The 15,804-nt window shown below is 41.2% G+C and overlaps 1 protein-coding gene across 8 annotated transcripts in view; it reads right to left on the bottom strand.

The window, feature by feature from the left end:
• Positions 1 to 15,804, bottom strand: part of NRXN1 (neurexin 1) — a 1,323,847-nt gene that overhangs the window by 622,837 nt on the left and 685,206 nt on the right. For all 8 annotated transcript variants that reach the window (XM_045010133.1, XM_045010135.1, XM_045010134.1 and 5 more), the window contains one exon: positions 1,432 to 1,605. In XM_045010133.1, the coding sequence (XP_044866068.1) occupies positions 1,432 to 1,605 (174 nt within the window). The remainder of the gene's footprint in view (positions 1 to 1,431; positions 1,606 to 15,804) is intronic.

Here is a 15,804-nt window from a genome sequence, read left to right as displayed (position 1 = left end):
AGAAGAAGAACCTCCCTGATAACTTTGAGGCTAGTGGATAGGATACTAACCTGGTAGACCCTCTCTCCATCTGAGTGGGAAAGGGATTTGAACTGAGTTCTGCCATCTTTCAGGCGAGTGCCCCAACAGCTGGGTTAGGGGATAATCTGATGTGGAAAGGGGGACTCTCTCATTCTCTCCTGTTGAAGCTGTTCCACTTTGTATCAATAATTTTAAAAGGTCATCAGAGCAGGGGAATTAGATCCTGGATCTCCCAAGGGAGTGCTCTAACCACCATGATACAGAGTCATTCTCATGCTTGTTCTCTCTCTCTCTGGCCCAGTGTTGAAGCTATGTCAGTGTGGATAAATAATGAGAGACTCACTCAGCCAGAGAGAGAAAGAATGAATTAAGCTTAAGCAATTAATGAAAAAAAACAAAACATTTTCTTGATCTGAAATTCATTGAGAGAATATTAACATGGAACACCACGATGCCATTTTTGTAGTTGCTTTTCAAAGCAGAATGGTACGTTAGTGAAAGTAATATACTGGAAGACAGTTGCTAATTTCAGAATGATGTGAATAAAGTGTATGTAGGGACAGAGAATTGATTTAAACTAATATCTAAAAGTGAAAACTATATGGAATGAAGCTACTGGAGGAATTAGAGATTGATCCAAGCCAAACCCTTAAACATGAACACACTAGTACTATAGACTCCTTGAAATCAAGATCCACATTTTATAGCTGGAGCCCATCTGCACTCATAACCAAGATTGTAATCATCCAGGGCAAAATCCTTGTTTTCATATTCAAACAAATCTTTTGGGGCCTAATTCGGTCCTAACTTGCATCCCACACTATTCCACTGGAGCCAGTAAAGCCATACAGCGTGTGAGACAGAGCACAGTTTGGCCTTATTAACTTCAATGGATAGGAAGATTTACAACCAAAAAAATCATGATCTAAGCAGGTAGCATAATACAGGGCAAACATTGGAAAACTGCTTACATATTAGCTAATGTCTAAGTACTATATAGAAGCTAATTGTTACTGTTATCATGATTAAATAAAATATGCCACAAACAAACAAAAGACTTGAAAACCAGCTTGTCACTAAACAAGAGCAGAATCTACAGATTCTATTCAATAGGTAAATTAATGTTCTCAGGTTAGTCTGTGCTTTGTTGAGTAGGTATACATTTCTCCCTCGGGGGCATCTACTCTCATTTATAGTGTACACAAGTTATACTCCAACTGAGTATAACTTGTGTACACTATTACACAAGTAAACAGTACACTATTACACAAGGTAAAATATAAACCCATCACATAGAGAGTACAAATAAACAGGACTCAGCAGGATGGGTCTAACACTTGCACAACGAGATTTAAGAATACTGCTTTATATTGGAAATACTTATGATGAAACTACTATGATGTTCAGTACCTTCACATCCTCTTTCTATTTGCCCATTGCAAAACAGGGCATCCGAGATCAGATCGGGCAGACGTCCATTTAAGTCAACTGATGCAAGGCAACCTTGAAATCCCTCCTTTGCATGTACCAGTTTTGGTAAGGATTTATACATTTCTTTCGCCACTCCTCCAATATACAAATCACCTGTTAAACAGAAGTAAACGTTAGTCATAGAAAAGAGAGCTAAAAGGTCTTCTGGTTTGCTTAAATATCTCATTCTAAATGACATATTTTGTGGGTAGACACCATTACTATGGTGTTCTGAGTGAGAGCTTTGGGATGCTTGAACTTGCTCCAGCTTTGGTCCAAAATAACCTGATTTGGGTGATCTTCCAAGCATGTTGCAAAAGACACATGTGTGACTGGGGAGTTTGGAGAGGGCGGAAGGTATGCTTTCAACAATAATGAAGGTGTGGAAAGAAGCTTTTTTGTAGGAGGCTGACTTCCAGAATTCCCAATTGAATAATTTTAATGCTGTGAGGTTTTTACTTTATTTTTTTTTCCAGTACCAGTTATGTATTAAGGGTTCCTAGAGTCTTTTATAGCCATCTTTTAAAATAAAAATACAGAAAACAAACATACATTGCTGGTCTGATGTTACCTTAATGTTAATAGATTTTTAGACTTTCTAATATCTCAATGAAAGATATAACAAGATGCAATATTTGTCTGTTTCAAGCGGCTACAAGTACAATACCACCATATTATAAGATTATTATGTATTCTGTGCCATAGGATAAGTAGAATAAGACAGGTCCTTGGTCCCAACAAGCTTATATCCCAGTACTACTCACTGTTTTATAATTAGTTAATAAAACTCTTAGGTACTTACATGACCTCATCACCATAGTATCTGAGCATCTCACAGTGTTTAATGTATTTATCCTCATAACACCCCATGTGAGGTAGGGAAGTGCCCATTTTACAGATGAAGAACATAGGCCCAGATCCTCAAAAGTACTTAGGCTCCTAACTACAATTAATTTCAATGGGATTTAGAAACCTAAATACCTTTGAGTATCTGTCCTAATGTCACACAGGAAGTCTGTGATAGAACATGGAACTGAACTTGGGTCTCCAGAGTCCTAGGTTAGTTCCTTAACTAACTACTATACAATACTTCTGTGACACTCTATGCCTCGGGGGAGCGCCCTGTAACTCATACATTCCTTATCTATATAATCGTGATATAGCATATAAAGCTTGCCAAGTGAGGTATCAGAGGAAAGATTATGATCAGCTGAAACCCACTGTTCCATCTAAATATGTATATCATTAATACATATAAAATAATAAGACTTGTGTTCTATGGTTTTCACTAAAAAAAAACTGTGTGCTTGGGAAGCACCCACATACCAGCTCTCCAGAGACAACAACAAAGGAAGTAACCAATGCCAGGGTGTGTGGTAAACAGACATCATCAGCCACTGTCCAGCAGAGTAGTTACAGTTCAATGACTCACTCATGGGAGACACACTGGGGGTATTTCTTCACCTTGGACTCAGCAAAGCTAGACATGCCTGGACTTGTGTTCTCCAAGCACATGGACTAAGAGTATAAAAAAGAACACAGTGGCCCCATGCTTGTCTTTTTCTCCTCCCCTCACCTATCTGCAAGCAACAAGAATGCTCAGAAGACTGAAGACTCCAACACTAGAGACTGGCCCAGGTTTCAAGAATGAAATCTGTGTATTATGAACTGTACCATCCACTGGGGTGAGCAAACTGCTTGATCTAAATACTAAATGCCTAGTGTCTTACAGGTTTAGGATTTAGATTGTGTGTTTACTTTGTTTTCTTTGGTAACTATCTGTGGCTTTTTGCCTATCTCTTATAATCACTTAAAATCTATCTTTTGTAATCAATAGACTTGTTTATCTTTACCAGTGAGTTAAAAAAATATGGATTGGATGAATGGACTATAAGGTGGATAGAAAACTGGCTGGATTGTCGAGCTCAACGGGTAGTGAACAATGGCTCAATGTCTAGCTGGCAGCTGGTATCAAGTGGCTTGCCCCAGATGTCGGTCCTGGGGCCGGTTTTGTTCAATATCTTTATTAATGATCTGGATGATGGGATGATGGGATGAATTTCACCTTCAGCAAGTTCACAGATGACACTAAGCTGGGGAAAGAGGTAAATATGCTGGAGGGTAAGAATGACCTAGACAAATTGGAGGATTGCACCAAAAGAAATTTGATGAGGTTCAACAAGGACAAGTGCAGAGTCCTGCACTTAGTAAGGAAGGATCCCATGCACCACTACAGGCTGGGGACTGACTAGCTAAGCAGCAGTTCTGCAGAAAAGGACCTGGGGATTACAGTGGACAAGAAGCTGGATATAAATCAGCAATGTGCCCTTGTTGCCAAGAAGGTCAATCGCATATTGGGCTGTATTAGTAGGAGCACTGATAGCAGATCGAGGGAAGTGAATATTCCCCTCTATTCGGTACCAGTGAAGCCACACCTGGAGTATTGCGTCCAGTTTTGGTCCCCACATAACAGAAGGGATGTGGACAAATTGGAAAGAGTCCAGTGGAGGGCAACAAAAATGATTAGGGGGTGGGAGCACATGACTTACAAGGAGAGGCTGAGGGAACTGGGGTTACTTAGTCTGCAGAAGAGAAGAGTGAGGGGGATTTGATAGCAGCCTTCAACTACCTGAATGTGGGGTCCAATAAGGATGGAGCTCAGCTGTTCTCAGTGGTGGCAGAAGACAGAACAAGAAGCAATCGTCTCAAGTTGTAGTGCGGGAGGTCTAGGTTGGATATTAGGAAACACTATTTCACTAGGAGGGTGATGAAGCACTGGAATGTGTTACCTAGGGAGGTGGTGGAATCTCCAATCTTAGAGGTTTTTTTGGTCTGGCTTGACAAAGCCCTGGCTGGGATGATTTCATTGGTGTTGGTCCTGTTTTGAGCAGGGGATTGGACTAGATGACCTCTTGAGGTCTCTTCCAACCCTAATATACTATGATTCTATGAGTTTGCCTGAAAAGCTTGGTAAATCTGCTCAGGTTTACAAAGGCTGGTGTATATTCACTTTCCATTGATAAAGTGGTGAACCAGTTAATAAACTTGCATTGCTCAAGAAAGGGACTTGAGCAGTGCAAGATGGTATTTTCCTGATGGACAAAGTTGGGAGCTGGAGGGATTTGGCTGGTGCCTTTCTCTGTGTGATTCATGAGTCGCTCTGGGAGCATTCACACTTTACAATGTACAAGTAGAAGTATGAAGGGGCATAAAAATGGTTAGAATATCTTGCATGAAAATACCTTTAATGCTGGCTACAACAGTGCCATGTGATCACCTGTTCTCAGTTTCAGGTGACATTGTAAATAAAAAGCAGGCAGCATTATCTCCCATAAATGTAAACTAACTTGTCTGTCTTAGCGATAGGCTGAACAATAATTATGACTGAGTGGACTTGTCGACTCTAAAGTTTTACGTTGTTTTGTTTTTTAGTGCAGCTATGTAACAAAAAAGTTCTACATTTGTAAGTTGCACTTTCATGATAAAGAGATTGCACTACAGTACTTGTATGAGGTGAATTGAAAAATACTATTTTTTGTTTATCTTTTTTACAGTGCAAATATTTGTAATAAAAATAATAATATAAAGTGAACACTGTATGCTTTATATTCTGTGTTGTAATTCAAATCAATATATTTGAAAATATAGAAAAACATCCAAAATATTTATAAAATTAAATTTGTATTCTATTATGGTTTAACAGTGTGATTAAAACTGTGATTAATCACAACTATTTTTAAAAAAATCTAGTTAATTTGTTTTGTGTTAATCGCTTGAGTTAACTGTGATTAACACAACCCCCCACAAGATAGAATCAGAGGCCTCAATTACCTCCTATATCTGGGCTCCACTTGGCTTAGGGAAAGGGGTGACTTGCTGTGCTGGCCTGGTTCCAGCATCAGTTAATCACAGGAAGGACCATATACCAGTGGAGGTTTGTTGTAGTAGAGACACATTCTACCAGGATCCTCTTCCTGTCCTGCCATTCTCCTTACACTGGCGTTGAGGGTAGTATGTCTAGCACAGGAACTGCGCCAACAGGTTTACACCATCAGAGAGTTCCTCTCCACAAGGGAAATTCTCCACTACCCAATTATGGCCAAACTTCTGAACATCACAAAGTGCAAAGACCATACTGGAGATTCTGCCCTTAAGTATATGACTAGGTTTGAAAAGAAGCTAGATAATTTATGACTGTTTCAGAACCAACCAATTAAATAACATAACGCTATGTGCTAGTGAAAGGTGTTGCGTTTCAGGGACCTTATCAGAATACCACACTATTATACACACTGAAGTACCCCTGTATTACTAGTGTAAGATATAGTGGTTTTGACCACAGCTGGAGGACACTGTAGTGCTTCTTTATATGGGAGTCTTTGAGACCTGGAATCCTATATCCTATACAAAAGGTTCTAGTGAATGCTTCAGCAAAGTGTCTTGGCCCTTACATGGAAGGACAACATATAGGGCTGGGAATAGTTCAGTTTCGATTCCCATTTAAATTTTGGTCTCTGCTGAGACTGACAGCAAGGTAGCCAATTAACGTCAGTAATAGTGATTGTTAGATTGTCTATAGGGAATTGGACTGAGACCAACAATTCATTTCCCAAAGACCACCAAATGTCTTTCAGACACTAACAATTTTAGTCACTACGGACCAGCCTGTCAACCTGAATTGGATATGAATAAGTGAGCTAGAGATTAAGTACTTTGTATCATATTACTACTCTGTTGAGTCATCCAGTCCTATTCACATTAGCAATATCTATAGCAATGTATACTAAGAAAAGAATCATTAAATCTCATGCTTCAGAACATAAGCTTGTTGCCTGCTGGGGTTCAAGAAGAAATTCTCTACCCATCTCAAATGGCTAGGTGATTTGAAGAGTCGACACTGCTTTCCTCTGGAGCATTAGCTATTGTCAACTCTTGAAGGTAGGGCATCAGATAGAATAGAATAGTGGTCTGATCTGATATAGCAATTCCTACATTCCCACAAATAGGGAGTAATTATTTCCTTAGTAGGACTGGAATTGGTACATTTCAGTCCATTGCATTGGAAATAAGGCAAATAATAAAAGTATCCCTTCTTTTTCTCATGTGAAATACATTGAAAATTAAACCCTAAGAGTTTTTCTGAAGTAGCGTTCTGTCAATTGTTGTCTGACATATATATAATTTCTCTGAATTTATTATGGTAGACTTGAAAGTGGGAAGTTTCGGAAAGGTAAAAGAAAGTCAACAAAATACCAGAGCTATAGCACAAAGATTAATTTTATCCTCTTTCATTTAACATTCTTATCCACGCTACTATAAAACCTACATAAGTTTACATTGTCTAAGCAGCACCTTCCAGTTTCTTTTGATTCATTAAAAGCTTTACAGATATTGATTCCATATGATGATATCCCAATAATGTCTAGACCTGTTTCTTAAGCAAAGCAGTCCACTGTCACATGAAATCATGTATTCAAGGGCCAATTATGGTGAATAACTATTACAATGCAAGGTCATAGCAGCAGTATAAGAAGAGAAGCTCAGATTACTCCTGTAAATATGTGTTGGAAGTCATTAGCAAGATGCTCCCTCAGTTAACCATAAGATCCACAGAAACATGAATATATGTAGCATGATGTGTACTTTTCTGGTGAAATGGTTCATGGTTTAATTACAGCTTCATAGCCATGACTATTCTTCTAAAAAGATTAGGACCACCGTGGTAGCATACAAATGTGTTTTGTAAAATATGCCATAGTTAGCATTGTAAAAGATGTCATACTTATCAAACAGCTTACGTTGCTCATTGGTAACTTCCTGCATAAACAGGAACATTGGAAATATGTTTGTGATGAAATGAAAAAAAAATCTGTGGCAACCATAGGCAACTCTTTCCAGGCACAGTAAATATCCTGACTAAGCTGCAAAAGGAGGACAATTTATCAGCTGAAGCAGCAGGTTTCAAATCACTGAACATTATTTCCTATAATGCTTGAGAAACTCTCAGAACAGCAGAAAGCTATGCTCAACTACTTAAAGAAGCACAAGACAAACAAACAAAACTAATAAAAACCAGCTGCTGGAAAGAATCCAGTCCACTGAACTTGATAGCCAGTGATGAGTTCATAAACCACAGATACAATTAATTTGAAGAAAAATGTGACATCTCTGCTTTAGCACTAGAATATGAAAGTCTGCAAACCCCACAAAAAACAAAATCAAATGCTCAAGGTGGTACTATTAGTTAAGCTACATTGATGTGATTTCAAAAAATGATCATGTTAAATTACTTAGCACAAAATACTGAGTGATAATATTATTTCTACACTGCTTTTTTTTTTTAAATAGCATGCACAGGGCTTCATGGATGAGCCTCAGAAAGCAAGAAGTAGAGCTGATTTAGATATTTTGTGTTGACATTGGGGTGACCAGAGAGCAAATGTGAAATATCGGGATGTGGGGGGGGGGGAATAGGAGTCTATATAAAAAAAAAACAAAATTGGGACTGTCCCTATAAAATCGGGACATCTGGTCACCCTAGTTGACATTTATTTTATTTATTTGCCATTAAAAATGGAGAAAGAGGTAATTTTTTGTGTGCTGACCAGTTGGAGAGTTTGTTTGGAAAATTTTCTTCAAACATTGCTTTGTTTGAAAAATATTAACTTTTTTCCCATTAAAAACCCTTGAAAATATTAATAATAAAGAAAACCAGGATATTTTGCCCATCTCTAGTTAGAAGGCTACCTATAGCAAAGCAATCTAAAGATGAGAGACCTAGACAAACAACTTTTGTTGAAAAGTCAGGCTCAAATTCTTATTCAAACAGGCTTCCTCATTGTATTCCGATTATTGCCTGTATATTGTTGTATTGGTAATAGTGGAGCTGTTTGGGAATATTCCAGCTACATATTTTTTTCTGTGGAAAATGCAGTTTCTGCTAAATCAAAATTTCCCATTGGATGTAAATTTCAAGTTTGGATCAGCTCTACTTTAAACCATATGCTTGCTATATTTGGTAATATTTATATATTTCTGTTCTGTTCTCAAAAGTAAAAAAGGATACAAAATATACACTTTTAAAAAATGTTGACTGAACTTTTTCCAAATGTCAAGACATATTTGGTTTAGGTTTCTGTTCTAGTTCTGGATGAGGGCTATGGTTCATCTTTATTTTATCTCAATTTGTTTTCCTAGTTCACTTTTCACTATATTAACTAGGCAAAAAATATTTCTCATCACTGACAAAACTGATGGAAAATAAAAGTAAAATATTTACTAAGGATAGAGCTGGTAAAAAAAAAAGACTGTTTTCAGGAATTTTTGGATTTTTAATTCCCTGATTTGTTTTCATTAAAACAACATGTGAAAAAAAAATTCTCAGAAAACAAAACCTGAAGACTTTTATAGCCTTTGGGATTTTGCACCCATCGCGTCTTTTCTGTTGTCAAAAAGGGGAAGAAGATGTGGAGAAAGAGAAAGAAAAGGGGAAATAACATTTTCCAGGAATGTGTTATTTTTGGTTTTCTATGGAAGAAACATTTTTAAAAGAAATTGCTTTTTTTCTTTAGAAAAAAGGTCACTTGCTGTGAAAAATAGTTGATATGGGTAATTTGGACTAGCTCTGTGGGTTAGATTTTGCCTCGAGATGACATGCTCAGACACAGTCAGAAGGGAAGTGTATAACTCCCCTCATGCCCATGTATGGCCACTTGAAGCATCAGCTTGGGCACAAAAGAATAAGGGGCACTGTATATTCAGTCTCACCCCCGCCCCTCCCCCTTCTCTCCCCAAACACACTAAACTGGAACAAATGAGTAGGAAAGCTTTTGATACAGTCTCCCACAGTATTCTAGCCAGCAAGTTAAAAAAGTATGGATTGGATGAATGGCCTATAAGGTGGCTAGAAAGCTGGCTAGATCGTTGGGCTCAATGGGTAGCAATCAATGGCTTGATGTCTAGTTGGCAGCCGGTATCAAGAGGAATGCCTCAGGGGTCGGTCCTAGGGCTGGTTTTGTTCAACATCTTTATTAATGATCTGGATGATGGGATGGATTGTACCCTCAGCAAGTTTGCAGATGACACTAAACTGGGGAGAGAAAGAGATATGCTGGAGGGTGGGGATAGGGTTCAGAGTGACCTAGACAAATTGGAGGATTTGGGCCAAAAGAAACCTGATGAGGTTCAACAAAGACAAGTGCAGTCCTGCACTTAGGACAGAAGAATCCCATACACCACTACAGGCTGGGGACCCACTGGCTAAGTGGCAGTTCTGCAGAAAAGGACCTGGGAATTACATGTATATTACAAGCTGCAAAGGCAAGCAGTAAAGGAAAAAGAGTAAAGGAAGACATTGCCAGTAGTACAGGTGGTATTAAGAGTAATGCTGCAGGGTCAGGGATACCACAATGATGGCAAAGAAAACCTCCTTTAGGGCCAAATCTAATTCTCACTGAAGTCAATGAAAGTTTTTCCATTGATTTTATTTGTAGTTGACAAGAGCCCTTGGTGCATATACTGAGATGCCATTTTCAATATAGAGAGTTAAGATTTACTGCTTAATAAATCAATCAAGCTTGTGAGTTTATTTTCTAAATTATTTGTATCAAACTGCTATGGAAAAAATGATACATAACCACTACATCACATAAGTGATACAGAAACAAATGTTGCTAATGTTCACCTAGTAAACAACTTACACACAATTCCCCCTTCCCGCCCCTCCTCCCCGACCCATGATCTTTTTAATTTGCTGCACTTGTTCAGCACAGAAACCAAAAGAGTTGCGAAGGCTGAACCAATGAAATTTAAAATAAAACTTTGGGACAGAGTGGCCCGCATCCCTTTTTACTGATTTTAGTAAATAATTCTAACATGCTCTCAATGACACATCCATCGCTTCTCCCCTGTGAATCAGTCATCAGCCAAGACCTTCTATATCACGTGCTTTCGAGGGCAAAGGCTATTTGTTGATTTTTATGAACATCATTGTCTTCCAATTACTTGTAGAGAGAGAATTCCTATAGTCATTGCCTCATAAAAGTGCCAGTAGCATATAAAATGTACTCAGAGTAGACAGAGCAGATATTTGAGGGCAGGTAGCTAAGATATTGTATTGCAACTTTACTCACTGCTGGCAATACCTTTTTCTTATTGTGCCAAGGAAAGCCTCATTATTTTGGGTGAATAATATTGTTCGTTCAGATGTGGTTCCAACTATAGAGAAACAGTCAATGAAGATTTAACAGGAACCACAGCTTGTGTCTTCATTAGACCAAAATAAAGAAGTCGTTCCTGGAGAGTTTTTGAATGGTGTTGCATAGGACTCAGAGATAGTGATGGATATATTTGTGAACATCTTTCCCTTCATCCTTTTTTGTGCTCTTGATTTTCATCTATATTCCCAGCCATTGTTTTGATTTCCTCCCTCATTATAGAGGAAATTTCTCTTTCTTGTTTCCAGTGTCACTCTGTCCAAAATTATTGCTGCAGTTATTGAAGAGAATGTTCTGACACTGCACTATTTTGGCTTTACTCCTCCAGAAAGACACAACTAGGCATGGATTTAGACTGGGGGAATCTGAGGGCATGACACACATACTTCTCTGATTCCTTGATGTGCAATATGAAAATACAATGGCATGTCTCTGAGTCCTTGATGTGCAATGGTGTTGGGCATGCTTTTCACACAGTGCACTGCTGTAGTGCATCAAGTGTTTCAAAATAATCAAGCATATTACACTTGACACTTCTTTCCACCAAGCAATCAAAATGAGAAAAGTATGTCAAGGGCATTGGGATGCACTGCAGAAAAAGTCCAGTCTCCAAAAAATGGAATGATCACCAGGCTTTCCACAAAACCCAATAAAACATAGTTCAGGGGTTGGCCACCTATGGCACGCGTGCCAAAGATGGCACGTGAGCCGATTTTTAATGGCACGCTGGAGCCTGCCGGGACTCCAGCATGCCATTAAAAATCCTGCCCAGCCCGGCCCACTCTCCTCTGCCCTCCACTCCCCCCGCGGGGGCAGGGAGCAGAAACATAGCCGTGTGCATGGGATGGGCAAATGGCCCCACTCTCCTGGCACAGCAAGCCGCGGGGTCCGCGCTCCCAGGCCGCCTCATCCCTACCCCCACCCGGAGCACCAAACGGGAGCTCCTGCACCCCCCCCACATTCCTACCTGCACCTCTCACATCAAATGGGAGCTGCTCAGGTAAGTGCCCCACACCCGAACCTCCTGCCCCAACCCTGAGCCCCCTCCCTCATTTTAGCTACTGGCCCGACCCTTCACCCCCAGCCCTGTGCTCAGTGCACTCCCACCCTCAGCTCAGTGCAGAGAGAGGAAGAGAATGGGCCAGAACCAGGGAGAAGGTAGGTACCCACTGTATGTGGGGAGGACCAGGACCCCAGACTGGCAGCGGGCTGAGCGGGTCCGGCAGCTGGGATCCCGGCTGGCAGGAGCTGGCGGATGAAACCCCTGAGCGGCAGTGGGCTGAGGAGCAGCCCCTGGGCACGGCTGGCCCCTGTTCAGGCTGGCCCCTGGAGTCTATAAACGCTAGTTGGGATTTGCCCCTCAATGAACCGATGTGCAAGGTGAAGTTTCGCCTAGGGCGCAAAATATCCTTGCACCGGCCCTGCCCCAGGGGGTGCGTGCACCCCAGGTTAAGAACCACTGCACTAAACTGATAAGATCTGCATTTTAATTTAATTTTAAATGAAGCTTCTTAAACATTTAAAAAAACTTGTTTACTTTACATACAACAATAGTTTATAGACTTGTAGAGAGAGACCTTCTAAAAATGTTAAAATGTATTACCGGCATGTGAAACCTTAAATTAGAGTGAATAAATGAAGACTCGGCACACCACTTCTGAAAGGTTGCCTACCCCTGATCTAAGTTATGTCCACACAGCCTCCACAGCACATGCATTGTAGCATGAGGCTTTTAAAACCTGCCTATGGCAGGGTGCTGTTGTTTTTTTTCCATCTTCAGACACTATTACACTGGGACCAAATCTTCTCTTCCAGCATCTGCCTCTGCCATTCCCTAGGCCACTCACCTGCTCCAGACATAAAAGGGATGACCGTGTTACACCACCCCTGCAATACAATGTGACCCTTGTTCACAAACCTGCTTCATATTAGTTCCATGAGAGGATGAACTCAGTCTGCCACCAGACAAGTTATCGAGAGAAGAGGAAAAGCACACAGTGTGGTGGCTTAAGCCCACTTTTTGTCACCTGTGAGACTTTATTATCAGTATCACATAGGAACTTGTATCTTGTATAGTCAATGGAACACTTTTGGGAAGAAAAGTAAGGTCTTTGGGATATTTCCTCTCTTATAAGTGCAAATTCCAGCAGCTCCAAAACCCTTCACCTTAGCAACTGCAAATGGAAAGGACAACTTGTTCACTGCCAGAGTTTTTGGATAGTTTTCACTGAATTATTTGCTCTTTCAAGTGCTTTGGGATACTACCAGTTGTGCACTGTGTCAGGTGCTGCCTTCTTCCACACTTTCCATGCTGCTAACAAAAAAAGGCAAAGAAGTTATATGTATTTACAGGACTAAAACTGTGTAATTACAGGAGTGAACCTGGGTTAGAATGTCACTCTCTTTGGGGGAAATATATGCCCTCAACCCTATTGCCTGGCTCATTTCCGTCTCATCCGTAATACAAGGTTGGCTGAGATCTGCTGCTCATAGCACAGAAGATGTCTTCCATTGTGCCTTCCATACCCTCTATCATGAGGAAAAATGCTTCCATGTGGTTGTTTACTGGGCTCTCTCTATATCTTCATTCCTTTCAGCATATAGCACAGATTACAGTTCTGCTTATCAAGAGAATTTATCAATGATATTCCTCCCCCTTGACTGACACTACTCATTCTTTTTAATATTCATGGGAGCTTTGAACACTATGCCATATACCAAAGGCAAATAGATGAGGTAGGTGCCAGAGAGTTAGCAGTTTTGATGGGCACAATGAGAAGGAGCACAGTGCAGATTCTTTTGCTTCTAATTTGACAGTATGTCATATTCCAGATTGGAGGTAAAACTCCTCAGACCTGCTGCTCCACTTTTCTCCAACTCCCCTGATCATACTGTGCTACCCACTACCTGCTGCCTTGTGGACTTTCCTCACCAGTCTTCAGTCTCCTCTCCTGCTGTTGCCATGCCATCCACCACTTCATACCTTTGCTGCACCTGCTGTCCTATCTACCACTGTCCCCCTTGTGCTGCTGCTACGTCGTTTCCCCTCCCTCCTGAATTTTCTCACCCAACTCCCTGCAGTAGAGCAAACCTATTTATGTTGGAAAAAAACTTCACATTTCACAGAAACTATTCTAAAAAGGCGGTGGAGCTAAGTGGTCAGAAACATGAGAAGGAAGATGACTGTAGCAGCTGAGTTTTGAATAGAGTAAAGGGAGTGCTAGGGAGAGGGGTGTCTAAGTCACAATGTCTCTCATAGAATCATAGAATCTCAGGGCTGGAAGGGACCTCAGGAGGTCATCTAGTCCAACCCCCTGCTCAAAGCAGGACCAAACCCAACTAAGTCATCCCAGCCAAGGCTTTGTCAAGCCTGACCTTAAAAACCCCTAAGGAAGGAGATTCCACTACCTCCCTAGGTAACCCATTCCAGTTCTTCACCACCCTACTAGTGAAAAAGTTTTTCCTAATATCCAACCTAAACCTCCCCCTCTGCAACTTGAGACCATTACTCCTTGTTCTGTCATCTTCTACCACTGAGAACAGTCTAGATCCATCCTCTTTGGAACCCCCTTTCAGGTAGTTGAAAGCAGCTATCAAATCCCCCCTCATTCTTCTCTTCTGCAGACTAAACAATCCCAGTTCCCTCAGCCTCTCCTCATAAGTCATGTGCTCCAGCCCCCTAATCATTTTTGTTGCCCTCCGCTGGACTCTCTCCAATTTATCCACATCCTTCTTGTAGTGTGGGGCCCAAAACTGGACACAGTACTCCAAATGAGGCCTCACCAGTGCTGAGTAGAGGGGAATGATCACATCCCTTGATCTGCTGGAAATGCCCCTACTTATACAACCCAAAATGCCATTAGCCTTCTTGGCAACAAGGGCACACTGTTGACTCATATTCAGCTTTTCGTCCACCGTAACCCCTAGGTCCTTTTCTGCAGAACTGCTGCCCAGCCATTCGGTCCCTAGTCTGTAGCAGTGCATGGGATTCTTCCGTCCTAAGTGCAGGACTCTGCACTTGTCCTTGTTGAACCTCATCATATTTCTTTTGGCCCAATCCTCTAATTTGTCTAGGTCCCTCTGTATCCTAGCCCTACCCTCCAGCGTATCAACCACTGCTCCCAGTTTAGTGTCATCTGCAAACTTGGTCTAGATCTAGGTCCCTCTGTATCCTAGCCCTACCCTCCAGCGTATCAACCACTCCTCCCAGTTTAGTGTCATCTGCAAACTTGCTAAGGGTGCAGTCCACACCATCCTCCAGATCGTTAATGTAGATATTGAATAAAACCGGCCCCAGCACCGACCCTTGGGGCACTCCACTTGATACCGCTGCCAACTAGACATGGAACCATTGATCACTACCCGGGACTACTCTTGGCATGGTGCAGCTTAGAAACTTTGATCAAGAATGCACCTAAAGCCAGAATGCAGCTTTTAAATATCAGATTCTGATACAAGAAATGGATACAATAAAACTAGTGCCAGCTCCAGCTTTTTTCCCACCCCAAGTGGCAGGAAAAAAATGAATAACCCGATTGAGCTGCCGCCAAAGTGCCGCCGAGGAGCAAGACAGTGAGCGAAGGACCCGCTGCCGAATTGCCACTGATCTGGAGCGGGCCAATTGAGCTGCCGCCGAAGTGCTGCCGCCACTGCTCAGGACGTGCCGCCCTGACAACGGACACACTGACACCCCTTTCCATTGGCCGCCCCAGGCATCTGCTTCCTTCACTGGTGCCTGGAGCTGGCCCTGAATAAAACACACCAAAGAGAACTGACAACCCCAGTGATAGTACTTCTCCTGACTTTAATATTTTGTTAGGAAGAGGAAGTGGAAGGCATCAGTATTGCAGATTAAAAACTAAAGCAATCTGTTTGTCCAATGTACTGTGAGGGAAAGTTGGTGGTGCATGCTAAATAGTAAATAATAAAATCTAATTGCCACATAAATAAATGTGTGTGGTAATCCATCTCTCATAGAATCTACCCTATGCCAATTACTTCACACTGTGGGGAGGTGGTTATGCGGTGAGTGGGGGTGAGGTGTTCAAGCATTCCAAATGCCCTTTATTGCACTCCTGCACTCAACACACCTGCAAAC

Source organism: Mauremys mutica, chromosome 3, assembly GCF_020497125.1.
Source record: "Mauremys mutica isolate MM-2020 ecotype Southern chromosome 3, ASM2049712v1, whole genome shotgun sequence".
NCBI lineage: Eukaryota > Metazoa > Chordata > Testudines > Geoemydidae > Mauremys > Mauremys mutica.
The sequence above is the reverse complement of the archived record's forward strand: the minus strand, read 5'-3'. Positions and strand labels throughout refer to the sequence as shown.